The following is a 25,950-nucleotide window of genomic DNA, read 5'->3' as shown; positions in this document are numbered from 1 at the left end:
GAACTCAGGTCCTCCTGAATCCAGGACCGGTGCTTTATCCACTGTGCTACCTAGGTGCCTTCGGCAACTTTCTAAGAAGCGCGTTGCAGATCTGGTGCTGTTCTGGACTGGTATAAGGAGAGTCTTTAATGGAATTTCTTGGTCGAATTTTCAAAGAAATCATGTCTGTATTTTAATCCCCTACCACCTAAAATGATATAAATTCTCTTCTAAGTTTCTAAATTAATTCTTTTTTAAAAAAAACAAGAATGAATTAGGAAGCAAGTATCTTATAGATGAAGAAACTGAAGCACATAAATTAAAACTAGGTATGCAGTAGGCTGTTAATAAGTATTTCTTTGTTTAAAGCAATTTGCCCAATGACCAAACACCATACCAGTGGCTTATATAGGTCTAAGCTGTTGAACTGTTTTTTGAATGAATATTTTAAACCAAAGCTGTATAATCAAAGATCCTGATTAATTTGAAAAGTGATTCATTTACTGAATATGTCCCATATGCTAGGCACTGTTCTGGATATTGAGGATACCGGGACAAAAAATGATTTCTGACTTTAAGAAGCTTACTTTTGGGGGGGTGGCTAGGTGGCGCAGTGGATAAAGCACCGGCCCCGGATTCAGGAGTACCTGAGTTCAAATCCGGCCTCAGACACTTGACACTTACTAGCTGTGTGACCCTGAGCAAGTCACTTAACCCCCATTGCCCCACCAAAAAAAAAAAAAAAAGAAGCTTACTTTTAGCTGGGAGCCACAATATAGACAAGGATAAAGAAATACATATGTATGCATACATATATTATGTAATATTAATTTATAATGATATATTCTATTATAAAATATGTTATAGTATATAGAATATTCTACACACATATAATGTATGCAATGTACAATATGTATAATGTATATGCATAGATATATATGTATACATACAATGTATATTTATATACATGTTATATGTGCACAAGTATATACATTTTGCATATATTTTATATACGTATAATCACACAATATACTTTGTGTGTACATATGTGTATACACATACACATACATACATACATACACACACATACAAGCACACAACATACTTTTTGTATATACAAATATACTTTTGTATCCATACATAAAGCACACATATATAAAGTAATTTTGATGAGGGTTCTGGGGAAATCTCCTCATTAACACTGCTTTTTATTCTTTTTAACAGTTTTGTGCAGTAGTGGGTGTTAGGGAGGGTCCTAAACCTGAAATTTCATTAGTGTTGGGAAGTTTCCATAGGGAAAATCCCTCTTCAGTTGCAGGTTAGCACCTGCTTTGCAATTTGCTGTCTTAGAGAGAGTTACTTACCTGAGTTACACTGAGACGTTAAGTGGCTTGCACAGATCACACAATCAGTATATGTTGTAGGTGGGACTGGATCCTGAGGCCAGCTGTTTTTTTCTTCATGCTACCTTTCTTCATTTATTTTTTAAAAATTTAAACGATGAGGTAGAATTCAAAGGATGGTGTGGAAATGAGAAAAGACACCAACTTCCCTTGACTAAAATCTAACCTCCTTCAAAAATATTCCAAAGGATGAAAAGCCAATGCTTATTTTGGTTGCCAAAGTTCATACCAATGCTATCTTGGCAAAAATTTAACCTTTCTCTATCTCTGGTTCCCTATCAGTAAACAAGAGTTAGATTACATGATTTCAATGGGCCCTTACATCTCTGAAATTCTACAATTCTATGGAGTTGTGTCCAAAGTGAGTTTTCATGTTCTCTAACGTTCAGTAGAAAGAAAAGATCTTCCCAAATGTTCTGCGTCTCAATATTTTATGGGAAGAATTCACTTACCACATGATTATCTTGGTTGTCATTGATCTCAGGAAATCTGGTACTAGATTTCTGTCGTTTAGGCTTACTGTTTTCTTCAATATATACACGGTTGTTTTCCTGGTATTTTTCTGCTTCCTGTGCAGTCAAAATACAATCCTCAAGGCTGCTGAACTCAGAAGGAATATTTTCTTTGTTGATAAGTACCCTTCAATTAAAAAAAATCATAATTTTTAATGCCTAGACCCATGATCATAATCACAGCTCACTGAAGAAAGAAAGTTGGGAAGCAGGGATTCCCTGCTTATTAAATGCAAAAGCACTTACAACTCCTGGAAAACAACCTGTGCAAATCTGTATGCTAAATAAGTTACTTATTTTGTAAGGCAAATTATTCTTGGACACAAATTTGCCAGGGCTATTTTTCTACAATGTACAACTTTTTCAATTATAGTCAAAATAATTAATGTATTTTCAATAGGGAGAAGAATTTAAATTTCAAAACAATCTTTACAGGGTTTTCTGGGATCTAGGTTTGGAGGGACTGTTTTTTTGGTTTTTATTTTGTTTTGTTTTGGTTTTGGTCAGAAAGAGAATCTGACACCTGGAAAAGGAAATTAAGTGTCCTATATATGATTTATCCTGCACATAGGAAACATTTTTTGAAAATTGGAAAATAACATTTTTTCTTCTCCCACTGTATCCCCAAAACTTCCTAGTGCTGTGCTAATGCATTAGACAAAGTGAAACCTTAATAAAGTTAATCAAAGGGCAAAGTTTCAATTAGGTAAAAGTCTAAAATATAAAATGCAGTTTGGTTTCTTTTATGTTTGTGCAGTAGTAAGAAGTAGACTTATAAAAGAATATAATAACCTAATTTTATAAATAGATAAGAACTCTTTCGAATGAGCATAGGTATTACAGGCAAACAAAACTCCCAAGTTTCTTAAAAATAGATTTCTTTAAGTAGCTTAAATATACTTTTATGAATTTTTAAAAAAACTACTAATTTATTTAGCAAATTTCTTTCCATAAATAGTGGAAAGGTAAGCACATGTCCAAATTACATTACCTAGTAGGGGAGAAAGTAATGAGGTGGCTTGGATGAACTATTATTGTCTGCAATTCCTGCTCTCTGGGAGGCTGAGACTGGTAGATCACTTGAACTCAGGAGTCCTCAGCTACAGTGGACTAAAGTTCAGTGGGTGGCCTTACTGTCACCAAATGGTGAGCTCACAGGAACAGGGAGGCACCAAGAAGGAGTGAAACAGAGCTGATCAAAGCTCCCATGCATATCGGTAGTGGGATAGGCCCTCTATCCTGCCCTGTGAGAAGCTGTACCAGAAGCAGCAGTAGCAGAGGCAGGAGGAAGGGGAGAAAGAGAAGGAGAAGAAGAAGGGGTAGGAGGTGGGTAGAAGGAGAGGGGGGTAGGAGGAGAAGGAGAAGGAGGGTGAGGAGGAGGAAGAGGAGAAAGAAGAGGAGGGAGAGAAGGAAGAGTAGGAAGAATGAGGAGGCGAAAGAGGAGAAGGAGGGGGAGGGGAGTGGGAAGAGGAGGAGGAAAAAGAGGAAAAGGAGGGGGAGGGGAAGAAGAAAAGGAGAGGGAGGGGAAGAGGAAAAGGAGGGAGAGGGGAAGAGGAGGAGGGAAAGAGAAAGAAGAGGAGAAGGAAGAGGAAGGGGAGAAGGAAAAGGAGGGATAGGGGAAGGGGGAGGAGATTAGCGAAAATGATCTTTATAACCCACATTTATATAACGATGATGCAATTTCATAATGCTTTCCTCACAAACTTCTAGAATTTGGATGGTTCAAATATTATTTTTTTCCCATTTAAAAGATGAGGAAACTGAGTTTCAATGAGATTAAGATGTTCTACCCCAGTTAGCAAGGAGAGACACAATTTTAACTCAGTTTCATTAACTTCACATTTTTAGGCACTTTGCACTTTAAAAAACCAAAAACCACACAGCTCCCATCCCAATCCTTTCCTCTGCCTACTGAGCACTCCTGGATGATAGTTAAACAAAACCATTTGACAACTGATTGACTGGTTGATTGAGAGCATGTTCCACATTCTGCCCCTGTCTACCATAAAGGAAGAGGTGCATTTCAACATCTGTTTCCCAAATGGTCACTCAGAATGAGATGGGTCGTGATTATGTATACTGTTTTCATTTTATTCTGTATCAGTTCATACAGCTTTTCTCACATTTCTCTTATGACCCAATAGTATTTCATTACATCCATGGATCACCATTTGTTTATTCAAGACCTCATCAAGGTGCTCATTTTGTTTCCATTTTTTTTTGGCATCTCTAGATTAAAAGCTATGAATAGGGGCAGCTAGGTGGCGCAGTGGATAGAACACCAGCCCTGGAATCAGGAGTACCTGAGTTCAAATCTGGCCTCAGACACTTAACACTTACTAGCTGTGTAACCCTGGGCAAGTCACTTAACCCCAATTGCCTCACTTAAAAAAAAAAAAAAGCTATGAATACCTTAGTGATTGTTCTCCCATAAATTCAAATTATTTTTCAGTAAGAGTTGAACTATTTCACTCTTCCCCCAAAAGTGTGCCTTTTGGTAGGAGCCTTTAGGTGGTGCAGGCCAGACCACTGGCCCTGGAGTCAAGAGAACCTGAGTTCAAATCTCACCTCAGAGACTTACTAGAGGACCCTGAGCAAGTCACTTAGCCCAATTGCCTTAAACATTTGGGGCCATCTCCAGTCACCCTGATATGTATCTTGCCACTGGACTGTGGAGGAGAGAGGTTGGTGACCTTGCACAGCCCTCCCTCACTTAAATCCAATTCAGTACAAGTCATGACATCACCCTGATGTCATGGTCCTCTTCTAGAAAGAAGGACAAACAACAACAACAAGGTGGTGCTGTGGATAAAGCACTGGATCTGGAGTCTTGAAGACCCAAGTTCCAGTGTGGCTTCAGATACTTTCCAGCTGTCTAACCCCAGAGCAAGCCTTTTGGGGGGGGGGAGCAATGAGGGTTAAGTGACTTGACCAGGGTCACACAGCTAGTGTCAAGTGTCTGAGGTCATATTTGAACTCAGGTCCTCCCGATTCCAGGGCTGGTGCTTTATCCACTGCACCACCTAGCTGCCCTTGGGCAAGTCTTTTAACTGCTGTTTGCCTTAGTTTACTCATCTGCAAAACAGGGGTAATAATAGCACCTACTTCCCAGGATTCTTGTGAGGATCAAATGAGATAATAATTATAAAATGTTTAATATGGTGGCTGGAACATAATAAATGCTATATTAATATTAGTTATTATTCTATTACTGGAAAAATCGCCAACATAGCCTTGTTGATCTTTATTGATCTTCTGAGTCTGAGGTATATAACCTTTGGGTTGTTTTATTTTTTTCATATTATTAGTGATTTAGGACAATCTTTCACATAGTTGCTGGTAATTTGCAATTCTGCTTTTGGAAACTACTCATATCTTTGTACCACTTAGCTATTGGAAAGGACATTGTAGGCTATTTTAGTTTTAGATTCCAGCACAATCCCCTTATTTTACGGACGAGGAAACACAGACCTAGGGCAGGTCAGTGGGCAAGGTCACACAGGTGGCAAGTAGTCAAGCCAGGATTTGTAACCATCTTTCTTGACCCCAAATTCAGCATTATTGTTACTGTAACATGCTGCAGTTTGGGGGTTTAAATGCTAAAATCCTTTTTAAAAAAAACTAGTAAAGAAGAAAATGGCTTCACAATTTTAGCACCTCCAAAGGAACCCAGTAGAATAAAACCTATTAAAATAAACTGAAATGTCATTGTTATGTTGAACTTAAGCAGGAATTTTATTTTCCCTGTAGAAAATACATTTCTTGTGGAGAAGTTACTAGGCTGAACAAATCCTTCTCAGTCATTATGCCTTCAGTGCATATACAAATAGAGTGCTTGTATAAATCATTGTCTCAAAATTCTTTGATTTGTTTGCATTTAGTGAGATTTGTGCTGGAACAGATGAACACTGATAAATTTTACCCCCTCATTTTGTTTGGCTAGAGGTTTTTTCATCAGTTTCTTCCTTCCTTCCTTCCCTCCCTCCCTTCTTTCTTTTCTTTCTTTCTTTCTTTCTTTCTTTCTTTCTTTCTTTCTTTCTTTCTTTCTTTCTTTCTTTCTTTCTTTCTTTCTTTCTTTCTTTCTTTCTTTCTTTCTTTCTTTCTTTTTCATTTCCTTTAAGCTATGCCATGTCACATTTTTTTCCTCAACTGTGTGTTACTTCATTATAACCTTCACAGAGATATCCTTCAAACTTCCAGGTATTGGGGGCAGCTAGTTGATGCAGTGGATAAAGAAAGCACTGGCCCTGGATTCAGGAGGACCTGAGTTCAAATCTGGCCTTAGACACTTGACACTTACTAGCTGTGTGACCCTGGGCAAGTCACTTAATCCTCACTGCCCCTCAAGGAAAAACAAACTAAAAAACTTCCAGGCATTTCTGTTTTCATAAATAATAATATAATCCTGTTTATATTTCTTTATAAACTTATACAAGTAAATTGCCTCCTAATGATGGAGTGTGGGTGCTGTCGAACTTCCAACCTACCTACCTCAAAAGTTGCTTGATAGGGTATACTAGTGGAAACAACTTTTAGTTTTTCAAACAGATTTACAAGAACTTTTCCTATCTCTTTACTCTTCATTTTAAATGTTTTTAGTTTCATTTATTTATTAATTTTTTTACTTTACTCTTCATTTTAAATGTACAATTATTGCTTTCACATTGCGACTTTCTCCATCATGATTTCAATATATTGCAGGTCGGCATAAGACAATGGGAATTTAAATGGGAATCTGGGGGGGGAGTTTTGCGGAAGTCGTAGATGACAGAAGAAGACCAGCAGATGACACAGAAAAAGTTTAGAAACTCAGAAATGCATAAAATGTATGTATAGTATTATATGATATCAATATATTTTATATTTTAATACCATAATAATTTAGACTTCTTCTCTGGTATGAAGGGAGGGCCAAAAAATTTTACGTGGATTTTCTAGATCAGGGGGTGTTGTGCCCCTAACCCCCTCTATGTGGATAACTGTATAGCTTATAATAGTAAATGCTTCCATCTTAATCTACATATTCAATATCAACTTCATTCAATCAATCAATAAGCCTTTATTTAGCCGTGCATTATCCTGGTGACATAAGGACAAAAATAGGGTAGTGTCTGCCCTCAAGAAACTTACATTCTACTGGGAGAAACACAATTAGAATATACAAAATGTAGATTCAAAGTAATTCTGGGAGGTAGCAGGAGTAGCCTGAGGAAAGGCCTCCTAAAAGAGGCAGCCTTTGAGCTGAGCTTTGAAGGAAGCCAAGGCTTCTGTGGGATAGAGGTGAGGAGAGAGGGCATGCCGGGCATGGAAGATAGCCTGTGGTTTTCTTTCTTTCTTTTTTTAAGTGAGGCAATTGGGGTTAAGTGAGTTGCCCAGGGTCACACAGCTAGTAAGTGTTAAGTGTCTGAGACTGGATTTGAACTCAGGTCCTCCTGACTCCAGGGTCGGTGCTCTATCCACTGCACCAACCTAGCTGCCCCTAGCCTGTGGTTTTTAAAAACTCATTACTACCTCCAACCAGTTCATGTGTTTTAACAGTAGCAGATAGTGTGGTAGCTGTGTTAGAAAAAAAAAAAGCATAGGAAGATACTAATCTAAATGAATGATTTTTTAAAAATTCTTATAAAATGTATAGTTAAATAACCATTTTAATAGCAAGATATTATTTTTTTATTGCTATATGTTCTTTTTAATGGGAAGATATCCTTTTTCTTCATATTTTCTTCATACTTCTGAGAGATAATATTAATCTATGGTATAAATATAACACTACACCTACAATGTAAGCCTTGTTTACTAACACTTACCTTTAGGTTGTGTGTGTGAATGCCTTTTGGCTGAGACAGTTAGTGAGAAGGGGGTTTCCTCTCCTTTAATACCTAAATTGGTTCTACCTTAGGCTAAATTCTTCTCCATAGTTATGTTATAGTGACATTTAATAGTAATAATAAATGGCATTTTTATATTGCTATAAAACTGGAAAAAGACTTCAAATACATATCTTATCTCATCCTTTACACCAGGTTCAAAGAAAAGAAGTGATTAAATCGCACAGCGAGTATGTGTCAGAATCAGGATATGAATTCAGGTTTCCTAACTCCAAGATCATCACTTTTTCTACTAAGCCAATATTAATTTTCTACATATTCTCGAGTGAATGTTTTGGAGGAACATACTCATTCATGAACTAGCTTAAGAGTCAAAGGGGTCAGGTTTCACAACTAAAAACAACACTGTATTTTATAAACACCATATTGTATGTCTGCTTTCCTTCCAAATAGTTTGCCCTTTGGAGTATTTCTGAGTAAAAATAAGTTGTCAATGGAGAAAACATGACTTTTTTTTTTTTTGGTGAGGCAATTGGGGTTAAGTGATTTGCCCAGGGTCACACAGCTAGTAAGTGTTAAGTGTCTGAGGCCAGATTTGAACTCAGGTACTCTTGACTCCAGGGCCGGTGCTCTATCCACTGCACCATCTAGCTGTCCCAAAAACATGACTTCTAACTAAAGTATGAACAAATATCTACATGAAAAGTGAAAATCTATCATTGCTTTGTTTTGTTTTGTTTTTTGCTATAAAGATATAGGCAATAAGCATAGATGCAGCATACTGGCATGTTAGAATACAGGCATATTTAATACATATATGTATTGTATATGCAATGTCCATATTTACATATGCATAAACACAAAAGGACCATTTCCCATATTACCTTTCTCTGTTATGTCTGACTTCATTCTGATCCTTATTATGCCACCGTTTCTGCCTGGCAGCTACTGAGGGAGAAGCTGATGGTCCTCCACATTCTGAATCTTCTGAACTTTGACCCCCAGAGTCCTGAACATCAAAAAGATGCTGTTCCACAGTTGACCGAATAGTTCTTTCTAAGAACCTAGTGAATAATAATAATTAAAAAAAACACATCTTGTCAATTAAAAGCATCTACAAAATTATTTCCATTAATACATTTCTCCATAATCTTAATTTTTTTCAGTATATAATAATGAACTTGCGGCCTTGGTTTGTCTGTCATACCAAAATTATGTGACTTTAACCCCCATGTGTTTATATAACATATTTTCTTTTAAATGAATGATTTCATTCATTCTTTACATTATGTTCTGAGTCTTTGCATGGTATCTAAAGTCACAGAAATGTATATAGTAAGCAAAGGAAGGATGACAGGAAGTATCCAGGAAGCAAGTGTCATTTAAAATAAAGTAGGATAAAGAAAGATATTTTTCTGTGGAGAACGATTAATAGTTCTATTCTTAGGAAAGCAGGTCTCCTTGAGGTTTTTTTGTCAAGCACCTTATTCAAAGAAGAGGTTAATTAACAGGAGGAAATAGCAGGGCTTTTCTTTTTTCTTTTAAAAATTTTTTATTTAGTATTTTATTTTCCCTAGTTATATGTCCTTTTTAACATTCCTTTTTAAAAACTTTGAGTTCCAAATTCTCTCTCTTCCTACCTCCCCACACTCCCCCATCATTGAGAAGGCAAGCAATTCAATATAGGTTATATGTGTTTTCATGCAAGACATAGTTCCATATTAGTCATGTTGTAACAGAAAACAAAGATCAAAAAAAAAAACCCTCAAGAAAAATAAAGTTAAAAATTATGCTTCAATCTGTATTCAGACACCATCAGTTCTTTCTCTGGAAATAGATTGCATTTTTCATCATAAGTCTTTCAGAATTATCTTGAATCATTGTATTGCTGAGAATAGCTAAGTCACCCACAGCTGTTCATCCTACAATATTGCTGTCACTTTGTATACAGCACATTTCACTTTGTATCAGCTCATGTAAGTCTTTCCAGATTTTTCTAAAAGTAGCCTAACAAGGCTTTTCTATGAAGCCAAGCAAAACATCAGATCCAAACTTATGTTGCCTATTAAATTTGGCAATTTCTCTGTAAGAAAAAAAATAAAAGGAAATAGATGGATAACTATAGTTCCTTTCCTTGATCTCCCTCCTGAAAGATGCATTTACCACTCATTACAGCAAATCAAGGCAACCCTTTCTTGAGTCCTGTTCAACTTAGACATGATGCATATCACCGACATGGCTGATATTCCTTTAAATACTCACAATATATCAGCTGATTACAATGGATAAAATGCCCAAAAGAAAAAGACCAAAAAAATGTGTATTAGGCCCTCTAGAGGGAGCTTAGTCTGCATCTTGGGAGGAAATACCGATAGTGAGGAAGGACAAAAATATGTATATAAGCATATATGTATGTTTGTGTGTGTATATATACAAGCACATACACATAATATACATACACAAATATGTACACTAATGTTGAGGGTGCAGAGCACCCCAGAAGTTCTCTGGGGCACACCAAGGAATCTTGTCCTTGAGAAACTAAAACAGAGGCCTAGAGAGATAAGCGAAATCAGATTGGACTGAGCTAGCTTTGGGACCTCCACCCTTCATTCTGATCTCCCTTAACCCCTGGGGAGATAACTTTGGGTGTGGCTGCAGCTTCTCCTGAAGGGGGCGATGGTTTGAGAGATCCGTAGCCACCCCTCACCCAATTCCTCTAGCCACCACCAGTGGAGCATGGTCCTCCCTCACTAAAGGAACTTTCCACAGGCAGATGGTCCACCCCCATCAGCCCCCTATAAAGTACCTGCCAGTCTCCTGCTCAAGGAGACTGGTATCTCAGAGCCAATGTCCTTTGTGCCTATCTCCCCATGAGAAGTCCAAGGATTTCTTTCATGGTTTCCCTCCCCTCCCCCCCTTCCCTTCCCTTGCCTCTAAATAAACTACCATCTTATTCTAACTGCTTTTGTGTGCAAGAGGGAGTAATTCTTTAAAGAGGAATTCCTAAGAACCCCAATCCCATACCACATTTTCAACTATAACACTTCACATACATGTATGCATGATGCATATATGCACTGTGTAAGTATATAATTTTGTTTTGTAGATATGCTTCTGTATTATATCACCATATATGTCACCATGTTATATCAACATATATTGTACTATTATGTGTATATATACATATATGTTATATGTATTCTTTTTTTTAAAAAAAGAAGTGTCATTTTATTAAGCTAGGGAACTCCTGATGGGGAAATTCCCTCTACCAAAGGAGATGAGTGGTGCCTCCTGTATTTTACAATATTAGTGACTTGGGGCAGCTAGGTGGCGTAGTGGATAGAGCACTGGCCCTGGAGTCAGGAGTACCTGAGTTCAAATCCGACCTCAGACACCTAACACTTACTAGCTGTGTGGCTCTGGGCAAGTCACTTAACCCCAATTGCCTCACTAAAAAAAAAAAAAAATTAGTGACTTGTCTAGGGGCAGGGGGAGGCTGAATCACTTGCCCAGTTTTACAAAGTCTGTATGTGTCAGAGGGGAAGACTTGAACCTTGGTCTTACTGAATTAAAGTGGGCTTTCTATCTATGATCCCCATGTTACATGATATAAATATCACAAATGCCCAGATATGCTTATTATCTGGTGTATCTAATATTGTAAAGTTAAAGCCCATTTGTCTTAGAGTCAGAAGACTTGAATTCAAGCTTCATCCCAACACCAGCTGTGGGCCAAGTTGCTCTACCTTTCTAAGCTTCACTTTAACTATAAAAATGGGGTTAATAATATTTACCTTTATTTCATGTTGTTTTATGAGGACAGTGCTTTGTTAATCTTAAGGTGGCATATAAATGTAAATGACTTCTATTATTTCAAGGTATGTATATCTATATCTATCACATACTTATATACATACATTGACCATTTGACAATAGACAAGTCATTGACTTGATGCTCTAAGTAACCAACTCTGTAAGACTAAAGCAGAAAAGGTGATCAGTATGGGTAGAGAAAGTTGAAAGTTTCCTAACACAATAGGAAATTATGGCTCCAGTCCCCATCCATGAATTCAATAAATTTTGCCTTTCAATAAAGTTGTTTTTCTTGTTTGTTTTTCAGAGTGAGAGAATTAGAATGAATGGATCTGAATTACTTACTCTCCAGTTGTTGGAGCATTATTGATCTGGGACGCAGGAGCACTGTATTAAAAAAAAAAAAGCAAAAGAAAAGATTAGTGATGAAATAGCTGAATAGGAATCAAAGGGGCCTCAAGAGGTCATCTTTATTCAAACTATTCTCAGATAGATCATTAAATGGTCTATTTTTATTTATATTAAGGTCTATTTGGGGCAGCTTTGTCCTGATCTCTTTGGGGTTTTTTGTTTGTTGTTGTTTTTTGCAGATAATGAGGGTTAAGTGACTTGCTCAATGTCACACAGCTAGTAAGTGTCAAGTGTCTGAGGCCGCATTTGAATTCAGGTCCTCTGATTCCAGGGATGGTGCTTTATCCACTGTGCCACCTAGCTGCCCCAATCTCTTTGCTTTTTAAAGATATCTATATACTGTCAGTAATATAACTTATTGGCAGCATGTTTTTTCATAGAGGAAGCAAATGGTAGTACAGTGGATAGAGCACTGAGCCTGGAGTCAGGAATACTTGGGTTCAAATCTAGTCTCAGATACCTACTAGCTGTGTGACCCTGTGTAAGTCACTTAACATCTGTTTGCTTCCCAGGAAAAATAGGGATAATAATAACACCTGTCTCCTAGAGTTGAATGAGGATCAAATGAGATAATATTTCTTTTAAAAAAACCCAACAACACAGCACACAATTCCTAGCACAAATTAGGTGCTATATAAAATGCTTATTATATGTAGTGCAATATATATATATACACACACACACACACACATATATATATAATATATATTCATAGCATAAATCCTTTAACTATATTTAACTACTGTGGCTTAAATTTCGCTCCTAGCAAAGATGAAGAAGGCATTTACTACAATGTTTAATCACCCTTCTAATCCGTGTTTTTTTATAGCTAATAAAATGTTTTCTTGTTACAACTGGAAACTTTTCATCTTGTTAAGGTCTCAGAGGAGGACAATACACGATCAGTATTCTTTTCAAAATGACTTTATGTCATACTGAGTCTTCCCTTAATTTCTTCTAAGCTTTCCTAAGGTCTATTTTCTATCCTTTTAATTTTACTGCTGTTCCTTTCTGAAACTTTTCTCATTTCTGCATCCAAGAGCTAGAATAATCCAAGAAATGCATCAACCCCCAAATCTCGATCATGAAATTATATCTACAGATTTTCATTCTTCAAAATTTTACTTTTATCAGTGCACCAGTCCCATGTATTTATATATATTTTTAAAGCAGTGGTGTCAAATTCAAATGGAAAAGCATGGTGTGTGTGTATATGTGTGTGTGTGTGTGTGTGTATGTGTCATATACTGACTTTAAAATCACAAATAGGGGCAGCTGGTTGGTGCAGTGGATAGAGCACTGGCCCTGGATTCAGGAGGACCTGAGTTCAAATCCGGCCTCAGACATTTAACACTCACTAGCTGTGTGACCCTGGGCAAGTCACTTAACCCCAACTGCCTCACCAAAAACCAAAACCAACAAACAAAAAAAACCCATAAAAAATGCCACAAATAAATATTATTTATATTGCATTATATTTTTTATTCATTTTGTTAAGTATTTCCCAATTACATTTCATCTGGTTCAGCACTGGAGTGTTTTATTGGGCCTTTTTGTGGCCAGTTGCAGCTAATGGTCTCCTAATTTGACACCTCTGTAAAAGCATTCTGTTGCTAAGTATTCTTGTTTCCTATGAGTGTGGTTTTTCTCTGAGCCAAGATATTTTAAAGTGTTTATATTTGAAAATATCAAGAGGTTTGGTTTTTGAGATCCTCAAGATAGGACAAAACATGGCTCTTTCTCTGATATTTCTTTTCTTGGCTTTCAGATAGTTCTCTCCCTCCCTCCCTCCCTCCCTCCCTCCCTCCCTCCCTCCCTCCCTCCCTCCCTCCCTCCCTCCCTCCCTCTCTCCCTCTCGCTCGCTCTCGCTCGCTCTCTCTCCCTCCCTCCCTCCTTCCCTCTCTCTCCCTCTCCCTCTCTCTCCCTCTCCCTTCCCCCTCCCCCCCATCTGTGACTTTTTACTGATCTCTTTAACTCAAAGATCACTGCGGATGGTGACTGCAGCCATGGAATTAAAAGACTCTTGCTCCTTGGAAGGAAAGCCATGGCAAATCTGGACAGCGTACTAAAGAGCAGAGACGTCACCTTGCTGACAATGGTCTGTATAAACAAAGCGATGGTTTTTCAAGAGAGTTCCAGGGGACTCATGATGGAAAGGCTCTCCAAATCCAGAAAAAAGAAAGAACTATGGAATATGGATGCTGATTGAACCATAGTATTTCTTTTGGTTTTGGGGCTGTTGTTTTTTTATTTTGAGGTTTTTCCTTATTGCTCTGATTCTCCTCTTATAGCATGACTGATGCAGAAATGTTTAATGTTGTTATGTATGTGTGTATGTGTATATAAATGTATGTATATGTATGTGTTTTTATATATATATATATATATATATATATATAGGATTGCCTGCTGTCTGGGGGAGGGGGGAGGAAGGGAGAAAAATTAGAAATTGGAAATCTTATTTGTAAACAAATGCCAAAAGCTATCTCTACATGTAACTGGAAAATAATAAAATAAAAAATAAATTAAAAAAAAATTTTAAAGTAATGTATGGGGGCGGCTAGGTGGCGCAGTGGATAAAGCACTGGCCCTGGATTCAGGAGTACCTGAGTTCAAATCCGGCCTCAGACACTTGACACTTACTAGCTGTGTGACCCTGGGCAAGTCACTAAACCCCCATTGCCCTGTAAAAAACCCCCCAAAAACAAAACAAACAAAAATAAAGTAATGTATGGTTGGGAGAGTTGCATTATAAGGAGAGCTGAGCACTACATAATTGATGCTTTCAAATGATGGTACTGGAGAAGACTTTTGAGAGTCCCTTGGACCGCAAATCAGTCAGTACTTAAATTCATTCAGGCTATTTATTCACTGGGTCAAATACTGAAGTTAAACTTTAAATGCTTTGGCTACATAATGAGAAGATGGGACTGGTTGGAAAAGACCCTGATGTTGGGAAAGATTGAAGGCAAAAAGAAAAGGGGATGAGGATGAGATGGATAGATAATATCATGGAAGCAATGAACGTGAGTTTGGACGGACTTTGGGAGACAGTGGAGGACAGAAGGGCCCAGCATACTATGGTCTGTGGGGTCATTGAGAGTCAGACACAACTGAACAACTCAACAACAACAACAAGAATAACAACAACAATTGATTTACTACTTAAGGGAAAACTATTATAACATAATAACATCCTTTTCAAGAATTCTTATGGAACTACTTTTGCTGGAATCATTTAACTGTATAGGTTAAACATTTCAGTAGTTAAGGTTTCTCTTTCCCAACCCATCTGGTCCTTATGGTAACTCTTAATAATACAAAGACAATTGACAACATATAGGTATATTCATATTTTTTGGTAATGAAAGGTCCCAGGCAGGAACATTGATTGCTCTGATATAATAAAATTTTATTTTATTTATTTTATTCTATTTTTTGTGGGGCAATGAGGATTATGTGACTTGCCAAGGGTCACACAGGTAGTGTCAAGTATCTGAGGCTGGATTTGAACTCAGGTCCTTCTGAATACAGGGCCACTGCTTTATCCACTGTGCCACCTAGCTGCCCCTCTCCAATGATCTCTTAATTGCAAAATCTGATCATGAAATTACATCTTCAGATTTTTATCCTTCAAACTTTTCACTTTCATCAGTTCACTGAGTCCTTCATGTATTTATATTGTTTCAAAGTTGTGTCAAACTCAAATTGAAAAAGATTCCCTGGGGCCATATACTGACTATAAATACACAATATAAATATATAAAATATATACACATATTTTATATATGTAAATATACAAAATAAATATAAAAACACAAATAAATGTTATTTTTGTTGTATTTTTTATTTTGTTACATATTTCATAATTACATTTTAATCTGGTTAGGCACTGGAGAATTTTGTTGGAGTCTTGGGGTCTCTTATTCTCAGCCTTCCTATTCTTCTATCTATCTCCTTTATTTTGTACTGTTGACCACCCTCTCTTCCTGGATATCCTCTTTTCCCCGGGGTTTTGTGACACTACTCTCCCCTGATCCCCCCCATATGTGTCAGACTTCTCCTTTTCCATGCCCTGTCATCATGTCTTCTACCTCAACCCTATGGTAGTTCCCTAAGGACTAAGCCCAGTCACCTTTCTTCAACATTCTCTTTCAATAACCTCATGAGCTTCTATGATTTAATGATCACTTCTGAGCAAATGATTCACCTATCTATCATCTATCTATCTACTCATCGACCCATCCATCCCTCTATCTATCTATCTATCTATCTATCTATCTATCTATCTATCTATCTATCTGTCTGTCTGTCTGTCTGTCTGTCTGTCTGTCTGTCTGTCTGTCTGTCTGTCTATCTATCTATCTATCTATCTATCTACTCATCGACCCATCCATCCCTCTATCTATCTATCTATCTATCTATCTATCTATCTATCTATCTATCTATCTATCTATCTACTCATCTACCCATCCATCCATCCCTCTATCTATCTATCTACTCATCTACCCATCCATCCATCCCTCTATCCATCTATCTATCTATCTATTTACTCATCTACCCATCTATCCATCCCTCTATCCATCCCTCTATCCATCCCTCTATCTATCTATCTATCTATCTATCTATCTATCTATCTATCTATCTATCTATCTATCTATCTATCTACTCATCTACCCATCCATCCATCCTTCTATCCATCCCTCTATCTATCTATCTATTTATCTGTCTACTCATCTACCCATCTATCCATCCATCCCTCTATCTATCTATCTATCTCTTTCAGGCTCTCTCTCTCTCTCTCCCTCCATCCAAATCTATAGGTTTCATTCAGTCCAAGTCTCTCCCACGTCACCAACTGCCTTCTGAAAATTTCAAGCTGGATGTCCTGGGGAGATTTCAAACTTAATATATCCAGTGTATCCAACATTGTCTTCCCAAACCCACTTCTCTTTTAGGATTCCCCATTTCTGTCAAAGGCACAACTGTCCTCCCAAATTTGTAACATTGGCATCATCCCTGACTCCTTACTCTTCCTCACATCACGTTTCCAATTAGCTGACAAATGTTACTGCTTATGCCTTCACAACAGCTCTCACATCAATCCTCTTCTCTCTACTCACACAGCTACGATCTTAGTTCAGGTCTCATTACCTCTCATCAAGATTATTGCTATAGCCTGCTATTTGATTTCCCTGCATCAAACGTCTTGCCTCTCTAGTCCAACCTTCATACTGTTTCCAAAATCACTTTCCTTTAGCACAAATCTGAACATGTCATTCTCCTACTCAGTCAACTCCAGTGATTCACAATTTGCATTTCGGATAAAACATAAACTCCTCTGGTTAGCTTTAAAAAACAAACATTTTTTCCAATTATCAAGAATTTTTTTCACCTTTCTACTTCCCCCCTCGAAAATATAAAAAATAAAACCCTGTTAACAAATAAACATAAACAAAACAAATTCACACATTGACCAAGTCTAAAAATTTGTGTCTCATTTGCATATCAGTCACCTTTTTGTCTGAAGGGGTAGTATGCAATATCATTAGTTCCCTGACATGATGACCAACCATTAGTTTCAGAAGAATTTAAAATTTTTGTATTTTTATTCATAAATTCAAAATTTTCACGTTTTACAGTGTTGATGTTACAACATAACCTTTTATGTTTATTCTGCTCACTTCACTATGCATCAGTTCACACAATTTTTCCCAGATTTCTTTGATACTGTCCCTTTCACAATTTCTTATGGTAGAATAATATGCCATTTCCTTCTCCAAGGTATCCCCAGTTTACAGATGAGGAACTAAGGCAAATAGGGGTTAAGTGACTTGCACAGGGTTACACAGCTAGTTAGTATCTAGGATCAGATTTAAACTCAGAACTTCCTGACTCCAGGTCCACTGCTCTAACCACTGTACCACCCTAGCTCAAGTTTACTCTCAATCTTTTTATGTGGACAATCCAACTTCTTCAGCAACAATCAACAAGATCCAGGGAATGATGCTTTTTCCCTCTTAGGAGGTGTCCTTCAACACCCACTGAGCATGTAGCTTGCTCCCTGTCCCACAGAGAGGACTGTCCAAACATTGGAGATCTAGTCTTAACACTAGCACTCTCTTATGTCAGGTTTGGTTTTGGGAAGAAATGAGGCAATTATAAGTTATTACACATTGAATAAAAAGGGGTTACTCTCTACTACTCCTCTACTGATTCTGTTTGACAGGCACAGTTAAAGCTGACTGTTCATATGTTAGTTCCACAAGTTAAATATTAGTTTTGATGTTGGCTTTTAATGAGATCAGAGGTGCTTCTACAGAGAAATTTTGATAGAACTTTTCAAGAAATGTATGATTTATGATAGTTACACAAACTTATGAAATACTGACATTTATAACAGTCACTAATAGCCAGTAATCAAATCACATCTAGTTAGGATAATATAATTAGCTTGTTTGACTACAATGGATGAATATATTGATTGTTCTTCCCTGGAGTTCATCTGATTATCTGATAAAGACTGAATATTTTCTTCCACAGACTTTTAAGATTCAGTTATCTCTTCCATAAAGTCTTCCCAAATTAACCCCATCCCATTCATCACTCTCTTAAGCACTGTTTTCAAGATGTAAATAATTTTGAGATGCTTATATGCTTTGGAATTACTCTCTTTTCAGGTGTGTATTTCATCAAACCCTGGAATTAGAGTAAGCAAGAGGTGATTTTGAATCTTACCTCAAATATTACTAGCCATGTGACACTGGGCAAATCACTTGCCATCTCTTAGCCTTGGTTTCTTCATCTATAAAACGGGGATAATGATTGTACCTAACTCCCAGCATTGTTATAGGAATTAAATGAGATAGCAAATGTATTTTGCAAACCTCAAAGAACCATATCAGTGCTGGTTATTATTGTTGTTATTGTTTGTCCTTTGTTCTTGAAGAGGAACATGACATCATTTCACCTTGATAGATAGTTTAGTTTTATCCGAAATGCAAATTGTGAGTCACTGGAGTTGACTGAGTAGGAGAATGACATGTTCAGATTTGTGCTAAAGGAAAGTGATTTTGGAAACAGTATGAAGGTTGGACTAGAGAGGCAAGATGTTTGATGCAGGGAAATCAAATAGCAGGCTATAGCAATAATCTTGATGAGAGGTAATGAGACCTGAACTAAGATCGTAGCTGTGTGAGTAGAGAGAAGAGGATTGATGTGAGAGCTGTTGTGAAGGCATAAGCAGTAACGTTTGTCAGCTAATTGGAAACGTGATGTGAGGAAGAGTAAGGAGTCAGGGATGATGCCAATGTTACAAATGTGGGACTTAACTCCTATTTGCCTTAGTTCCTCATGCACTAAACTGCATTTAAGTGAGGGAGGGCTGTGCAAGTTCACCAACCTCACTTTCTTCTCCAGAGCCACCTGGGCTATATCAGGATGATTGGAGATGACCCTGGATGTTTAAGGCAATTGGGGTTAAGTGACTTGCCTAGGGTCACACAGCTAGTAAGTGTCTGAGGTGAGATTTGAACACAGGTCCTCCCAATTTCAGGATCAGTGTTGTACCACCTAGCCTCACCAGTTATTATGTGGAAGAAGGGTGATTTCTTTCACAAAAATAGGGAAATTTGGAAGAGAAGGAGGATTTTGTAGAAAAGATGAGATCAGTTTTAGACATGTTGAGTTTGAGATGTCTCTGAGACATCTACCTAGCTAAGTCATGTATCTATTTGACACTTTTTGTGTTATATGGTGTGAAATGCTAGTCTAAACCTAATTTCTACAAGACTGTATTCCGGTTTTCCTAGAATTTGTTATTTAATAAGTAGTCCTTCCCCAAGTAGTTGATTTTGTCAAATATTATGCTGCAATGTTAATTTTCTTCTGGATTGTTTGTACCTAATCTCTTCTACACATCATTTCTATTAAAAACAAAAACAAGGGGCAGCTAGGTGGCGCAGTAGATAGAGCACTGGCCCTGAATTCAGGAGGACCTGAGTTCAAATCCAGCCTCAGACACTTGACACTTACTAGCTGTGTGACCCTGGGCAAGTCACTTAACCCCAATTGCCTTACCAAAAAAGAAAAAAAAAAGAAGCAGGAGAAAATATTCTATTCAAAATTTGAAAAAAACAAACAAACAAAAACAAACAAAAACAAAAACAACAACCAGTATCAAACAGTTTTGATTAGTGTTCCTTTGTAATGTTATTTGACATCTGGTACTGTTAAACCTCTTCCCTTCCAACTTAAAAAAAGTAAATGATTTCCTTTGTGTGATAAGGCAAAGCTATTCCTGTGACCTATTGGCCTGAGCTTCCTTGATTCAGCTTCCTGGTCATCTAGAGGCATAAAAAGTCAATGCCTCAGATCATGCAATTCACCATGGGTTAGTTTGAGAAGTGAAGTATCACCATATCCTTGTTGTATATTCTTGTTGTGTTTAAGCAAAGTGACCCCCCCTTTATTAAATGTGTAATAACTTGTAATTGCCTCATTTCTTCCCCAAGCCAAACCTGATCTAAGAGGGTGCTGGTGTTACAACTCTGATATTAGATATAATTGTAGGATGGGGATATTATGGGGGAAAATGGGGTGAGGGTTTGGGTTAGGGGTAGGGGTTCTTAGGAATTCTTCTTTAAAGAATTACACCCGGGGCAGCTAGGTGGTGCAGTGGATAGAGCACCGGCCCTGGATTCAGGAGTACCTGAGTTCAAATCCAACCTCAGACACTTAACACTTACTAGCTGTGTGACCCTGGGCAAGTCACTTAACCCCAATTGCCTCACCAAAAAAAAAAAAAAAAAGGAATTACACCCTCTTGCACACAAAAGCAGTTAGAATAAGATGGTAGTTTATTTAGGGGCAAGGGAAGGGAAGGGAGGAGGGAAACCATGAAAGAAATCCTTGGACTTCTCATGGGGAGAGAGCAGGAGACAGGCAGGACTGATGGGGGGAGGGGTGACCATTTGACTGTGGAAAGTTCCTTTAGTGAGGGAGGACCATCCCCCACTGGTGGTAGCTAGGGGAATTGGGTGAGGGGTGGCTACAGATCTCTCAAGCCATCTCTCTCTTCAGGACACAAAGGCTGCAGCCACACCCAAAGTCATCTCCCCAGGGGTAAGGGACATCAGAATGAAGGGAGGAGGTCCTTGAGCTAGCTCAGTCGGATTTGGTTCCACTTATCTCTCTAGGTGTATCTGTCCTCTGGTTTAGTTTCTCAAGGAGAAGATTCCTCAATGTGCCCCAGAGAACTTCTGGGGAACTTTGGGCCCACAACAGGGACAAGATGAAATGGTCTCATCTTTGAATCGAGCCCTAAAAATGCAGAAGAGAATGAAGTGATGGGACAGTGGGACACTGCAGGACTCCTTGCTGCCAGAGCCTTCCTGATCCTCTTGGGGGGGGGGGGTCCACTCTGTGGGTCAGGGAGCAAGCTCCATGCTCAGTGGGTGCCTGAGAGGAGAAAAGCACCATTCCCAGGAGGTTGATTATGCTGCCGAAGTTGGACTGTTAGCATAATAAGATAGAGAGTAACAAAAGGGGTGGGGGGTGGTGTGTGTGTTGGGGGAAGGCAGAGAACTGAGAGGCAGAAAACTGAGTTAGCATCTGAGAAAGTCCTGATGGAGGATGGGGCTGCGGGGCGGGGGGGGGGGGGAGTAGGGGGGTGGCAGGGGGGTGTGTCCCAGCTTGGTACCTACTCTGCTTTTTAACCCAAAGTTCAGGTTTTTGATGAGACAGGGAACAAGAAGCTTAGAGCAGAGACTGCTCTAAGGAACTCCCACAAGAACTGCCAGAGATAGACACAAAAATCTTCTGGTTTATCTTATCACTGCTCCCAGGAGAATGGTGACTCCCTGCCCCAAGGGAGCATTCTTACTGGATGGACTAGATCCACAGTTAACAGGGATTCTCTTTTTCTTTTTTACCTTCTCAACAAAAGTCCTTCCTTCTCTAAGAAGATTTTCCCATTCCCCTTAATGCTAGTATTTTTTCCCCTTGAAATCATCTCCAATTTATTCCCTATGTATATTTTTTTGTACTCAGTTGTTTGCATGTTATCTTTTGCATTAGACTGAACTACTTGAGGGCCAAGATTTTCTTTTTATCCCCAGTGCTTACCACATTTATAATAAATGCTTGTTGACTTGACTTGTCTGGAAGCTGTCATGTTCCATTCAGTTTGCTTTTAAGACTTTGATTACTACTTCTCAAGATTAGTCCTTTTTCTTTTCAGCAATCATAGAAAAGTCTCTCTAAAATGCATTGTACCTATGTGTTATTAAATATTATGTGTTTATAAAGTTCCTCACATACTCTTCATAGAATCTCTTTATAATATTCTCTCTATAGGATTTTAAAAATAAAATCACACAAGCAAGAAATCCATCCTTTATTTCTCTTTTCTCTATGGATTCTTTTATTCATTACTGACATTAAGATTTATTTACCTTAGTAAATTAGATTTTAAAGTGCTATTTTAGAGGGCTTTTATGGCAATTGCAGAACATCTCCTTTTCTAACTGACAGCAGAGGCAAAAAGACTACTTCTAACAATGTTACACAATGCTACTATGATTTTGTACATTTTTTACTAAACAAAATTAACTAGCATCAGGCTGACTGGTGTGTATGTATATTAAGACCAAAATTTTTCTGATTCAATTATATACATAAACAATTTCTTCTTAACCTTGGTACACCTCAATTTAACTGTAATTTTAATTCTGATGGTAATTTAAAGTTCTGGAACTTATTCATTTTCAGCTAAAATGGTGCAGCATAATAGCTTATGGCAGACAACAAGCCAACAAGTAATGCCACCTACTACTCTTGTAGGAAATACCATGACTTTTCTAATGGAGCTATCCAGTTTTATGTTGTAGCACAGTCACAGGGTCAGAATAATACTTCCAAATAAGTGAGATCATGAATATAGCATAGAAAGAAAAGTATGAACTATATTAAAAAACCCAATGCTAATAATTCAATTTAATTTTGGCTAATTGAGCTCTTCATGCTTTTACATGAGTTTTAAGTTTAAGTTCATTTTTATTAACCTTTCATTCTCATCTGGTCTATCTGGTAAATTCATCCACCTTGGTAATAAGTGAGAGGTCATGTTTCATGGTTTGCATTTCTGATCTCATCTGGGACTTTTGGTTTATATGCTTTTGTATGCAGTATGGATATCAAGCTTTTACCTCTGCATATCAGGTATGTCCTCATGTGGCACAAAGAAGTTGGTGTGGGCCAGTGCAGCTGGGGATCTATCTCTCCAATGTTCCTCTCACGTCTTTGGGTTTTTTTTTTTTTTCCGGGGCAATGAGGGTTAAGTGACTTGCCCATGGTCACACAGCTAGTAAGTGTCAAGTATCTGAAGCCAAGTTTGAATTCAGGTTCTCCTGAATCCAGGTCTGGTGCTTTATCCACTGCTCCATATAGATACCCCTTCATCTCACATCTTGGGGGAAAGTGGAAATGAGGGAAAGGACCAAAATTGAGGGAGTGGAAAAAAGTTGTTCATCTCTATTCCTTATTTAATTGCCTTCTCCTACCTCTTCTAGAACAAATTCAAATAGCTAGAAATGTTTAAGCCTCCTCTGCCCTACTGTAAAAGAAGTAGTCAAAGTTTAAGTTTTTGTTCTGGCTCTAGGACCTGACCAGGAAAAAAAAAATTACATAAAATGAGTCAGTGCATAGGAGACCTCCATAGATTCATTTTATATCCTCACAGATAACAGATAATACACAACACAACACACACACGCACACACACACACACACACACACACACACACACTTTCTCTAATTCTGTAGGGAGTATTTCATCCACATCGTCATTTTTTTCAACTGACTTTATAAAGTAGTTCCCTCCGGGATCACAAATAAAATAGACATTTCTCTGATTCCGTAGGAAGAATATCTTCATTTCTTAACTGAAGTCCAAAATGGGATCACAATTTTCCCCCATTAATATTCAATTTGGCTCTTAAAGCTTTAGTAATAATTTTAGTCTCTTAGAAACAGATGAATGAATGAAAAATGATGTTATTCAAAGTCTTTTGTGCTGTGCTAAGTACTCGGGATACAAATAACATCCCAGTCATTGAAATCATGCCTGGCTAACAGGTGAGATGCTGAGTACACAGATGGAAATGTGTGATAGTCAACGATTTAATAAATGCCCACTGTATGCCAGGTATTATGCTAAGTGCTGGGCACACAAAAAAGAGGCAAAAGACAGTTCCTGCTCTCAAGAAACTTGAAATCTACTGAGGAAGACAAGAAGCAAATTGTTATATTGGATGGTTGGTTGTTGTCCTACGTTCTCAAAGAGGACCAACGGAACATCATGATGTTGGGGTCAAACATGGTGTGCCCAACTATGGCTGATCAGACCAATATGAGCTTGGAAGGCTCTATCACAGGTGGGATACAAATAGCTCATATGAACATTTTTAATTAATTTTTTTTTTGTGGGACGGTGAGAGTTAAGTGACTTGTCCAGGGTCACAAAGCTAGTAATTGTCAAGTGTCTGAAGTTGGATATGAACACAGATCCTCCTGAATCCAGGACCAGTGCTTTACCCATTGCACCACCTAGCCGCCCCTCATATGAACATTTGAAGTGCAGATGTTTCTAAACTTGCACAACTCATATGTCTTTCTTTTTGGGGGGGAGGGTTTTTTTGTGGGGCAATGAGGGTTAAGTGACTTGCCCAAGGTCAAACAGCTAATAAGTGTCAAGTGTCCGAGGCCAAATTTGAACTCAAGTCCTCCTGAATCCAGGGCTGGTGCTTTATCCACTACGCCACCAAGCTGCTCCCTCATGTTTCTATATGTATAGACTATGTACAAACATGCTATATACAGGATAAAGAAGAAATAATTAACAAGGAAGGCACTAGAATGAAGAGGGTTTGGAAAAGGCTTCTTATAGAAGAGCAGAATCAAACGCAAATAGAAATAAATTTATGAGAGAAACATACTGACTTAGAAAAACACAAATTAATATTGGATATATTATAGTTTTATTTTGTTAAACATTTCCTATCTCTATTTTAATCTTTTTGACAGCAGGCCTAGATTTTGACCCCTTTGCTGTAGAAGATGGGATTTTAGTTGGGACTAAAGGAAGCAGGGAGAGAAACAAGAAGTAAGAGAGTATGGGGAGGGGCAGCTAGGTGGTGCAATGGATAGAGCACTGGCCCTGGATTCAGGAGCACCTGAGTTCAAATCTGGCCTCAGACACTTGACACTTACTAGCTGTGTGACCCTGGGCAAGTCACTTAACCTCCATTGCCCTGCAAAAACCAAAACCAAAACAAAACAAACAAAAAAAAGAGAGTGTGGGGAGGCAGCCAATGAAGATGCCTGGAGTTGACAGAATTGGAACATCTAGTTCATAGAAGAGCCAGGAAACCAGCATAACTGGATTGAACAATATGTGGCAGAAATAAGGTGTAAGCTTCACATATGGAAGCAGCTGTTTCTATCACTTCATCATGTGTCACACATGCACTTTTCTTCCCATTCACATTGCAGGTACACGAGTTTAGGTCCTCATTACCATTCATTTAAACTACTGCACAGACTTCCTAAGTAGTCTCCCTGCCTCACTCCAATGTCTGTCCTCACTCCAAGGCATCTTTCACACAACTGACAAAGTGATTTTCCTAAATCATAGACAGAACTAACTTCCTAAACAGTGGCTCCCTGTTACCTCCGGAATGAAATGGAAATTTCTCTCTTATGTATTACAGGTTTGCACAATTAATTCCCTCCCTCCTTTTCTAGTCTTATTGCTCATTAGTTCCCTTTATGCATGCTGTGTTCCAACTATATTGATTTTCTTTCTGTTCCTCAAATGGTGGCTTGAAAAATACAGAAATAGGGGCAGCTAGGTGGTACAGTGGATAGAGCACCAGCCCTGGAGTCAGGAGGACCTGAGTTCAAATCCAACCTCAGACACTTAACACTTAATAGCTGTGTGAC

The 25,950-nt window shown here is 38.1% G+C and overlaps 1 protein-coding gene across 1 annotated transcript in view; it reads right to left on the bottom strand.

The window, feature by feature from the left end:
• FAM13A (family with sequence similarity 13 member A) overlaps positions 1 to 25,950 on the bottom strand; it is a 121,504-nt gene that overhangs the window by 72,773 nt on the left and 22,781 nt on the right. Inside the window, exons 3-4 of the mRNA XM_043970634.1 lie at positions 8,607 to 8,786; positions 1,835 to 2,021 (exon numbers count right to left, since the gene is read on the bottom strand). Coding sequence (XP_043826569.1) covers positions 1,835 to 2,021; positions 8,607 to 8,786 — 367 coding nt within the window. The remainder of the gene's footprint in view (positions 1 to 1,834; positions 2,022 to 8,606; positions 8,787 to 25,950) is intronic.

Source organism: Dromiciops gliroides, chromosome 6 (assembly GCF_019393635.1).
Source record: "Dromiciops gliroides isolate mDroGli1 chromosome 6, mDroGli1.pri, whole genome shotgun sequence".
Lineage (NCBI taxonomy): Eukaryota > Metazoa > Chordata > Mammalia > Microbiotheria > Microbiotheriidae > Dromiciops > Dromiciops gliroides.
Note: the sequence above shows the minus strand (reverse complement) of the source record. Positions and strands in the feature narration are given on the sequence as shown.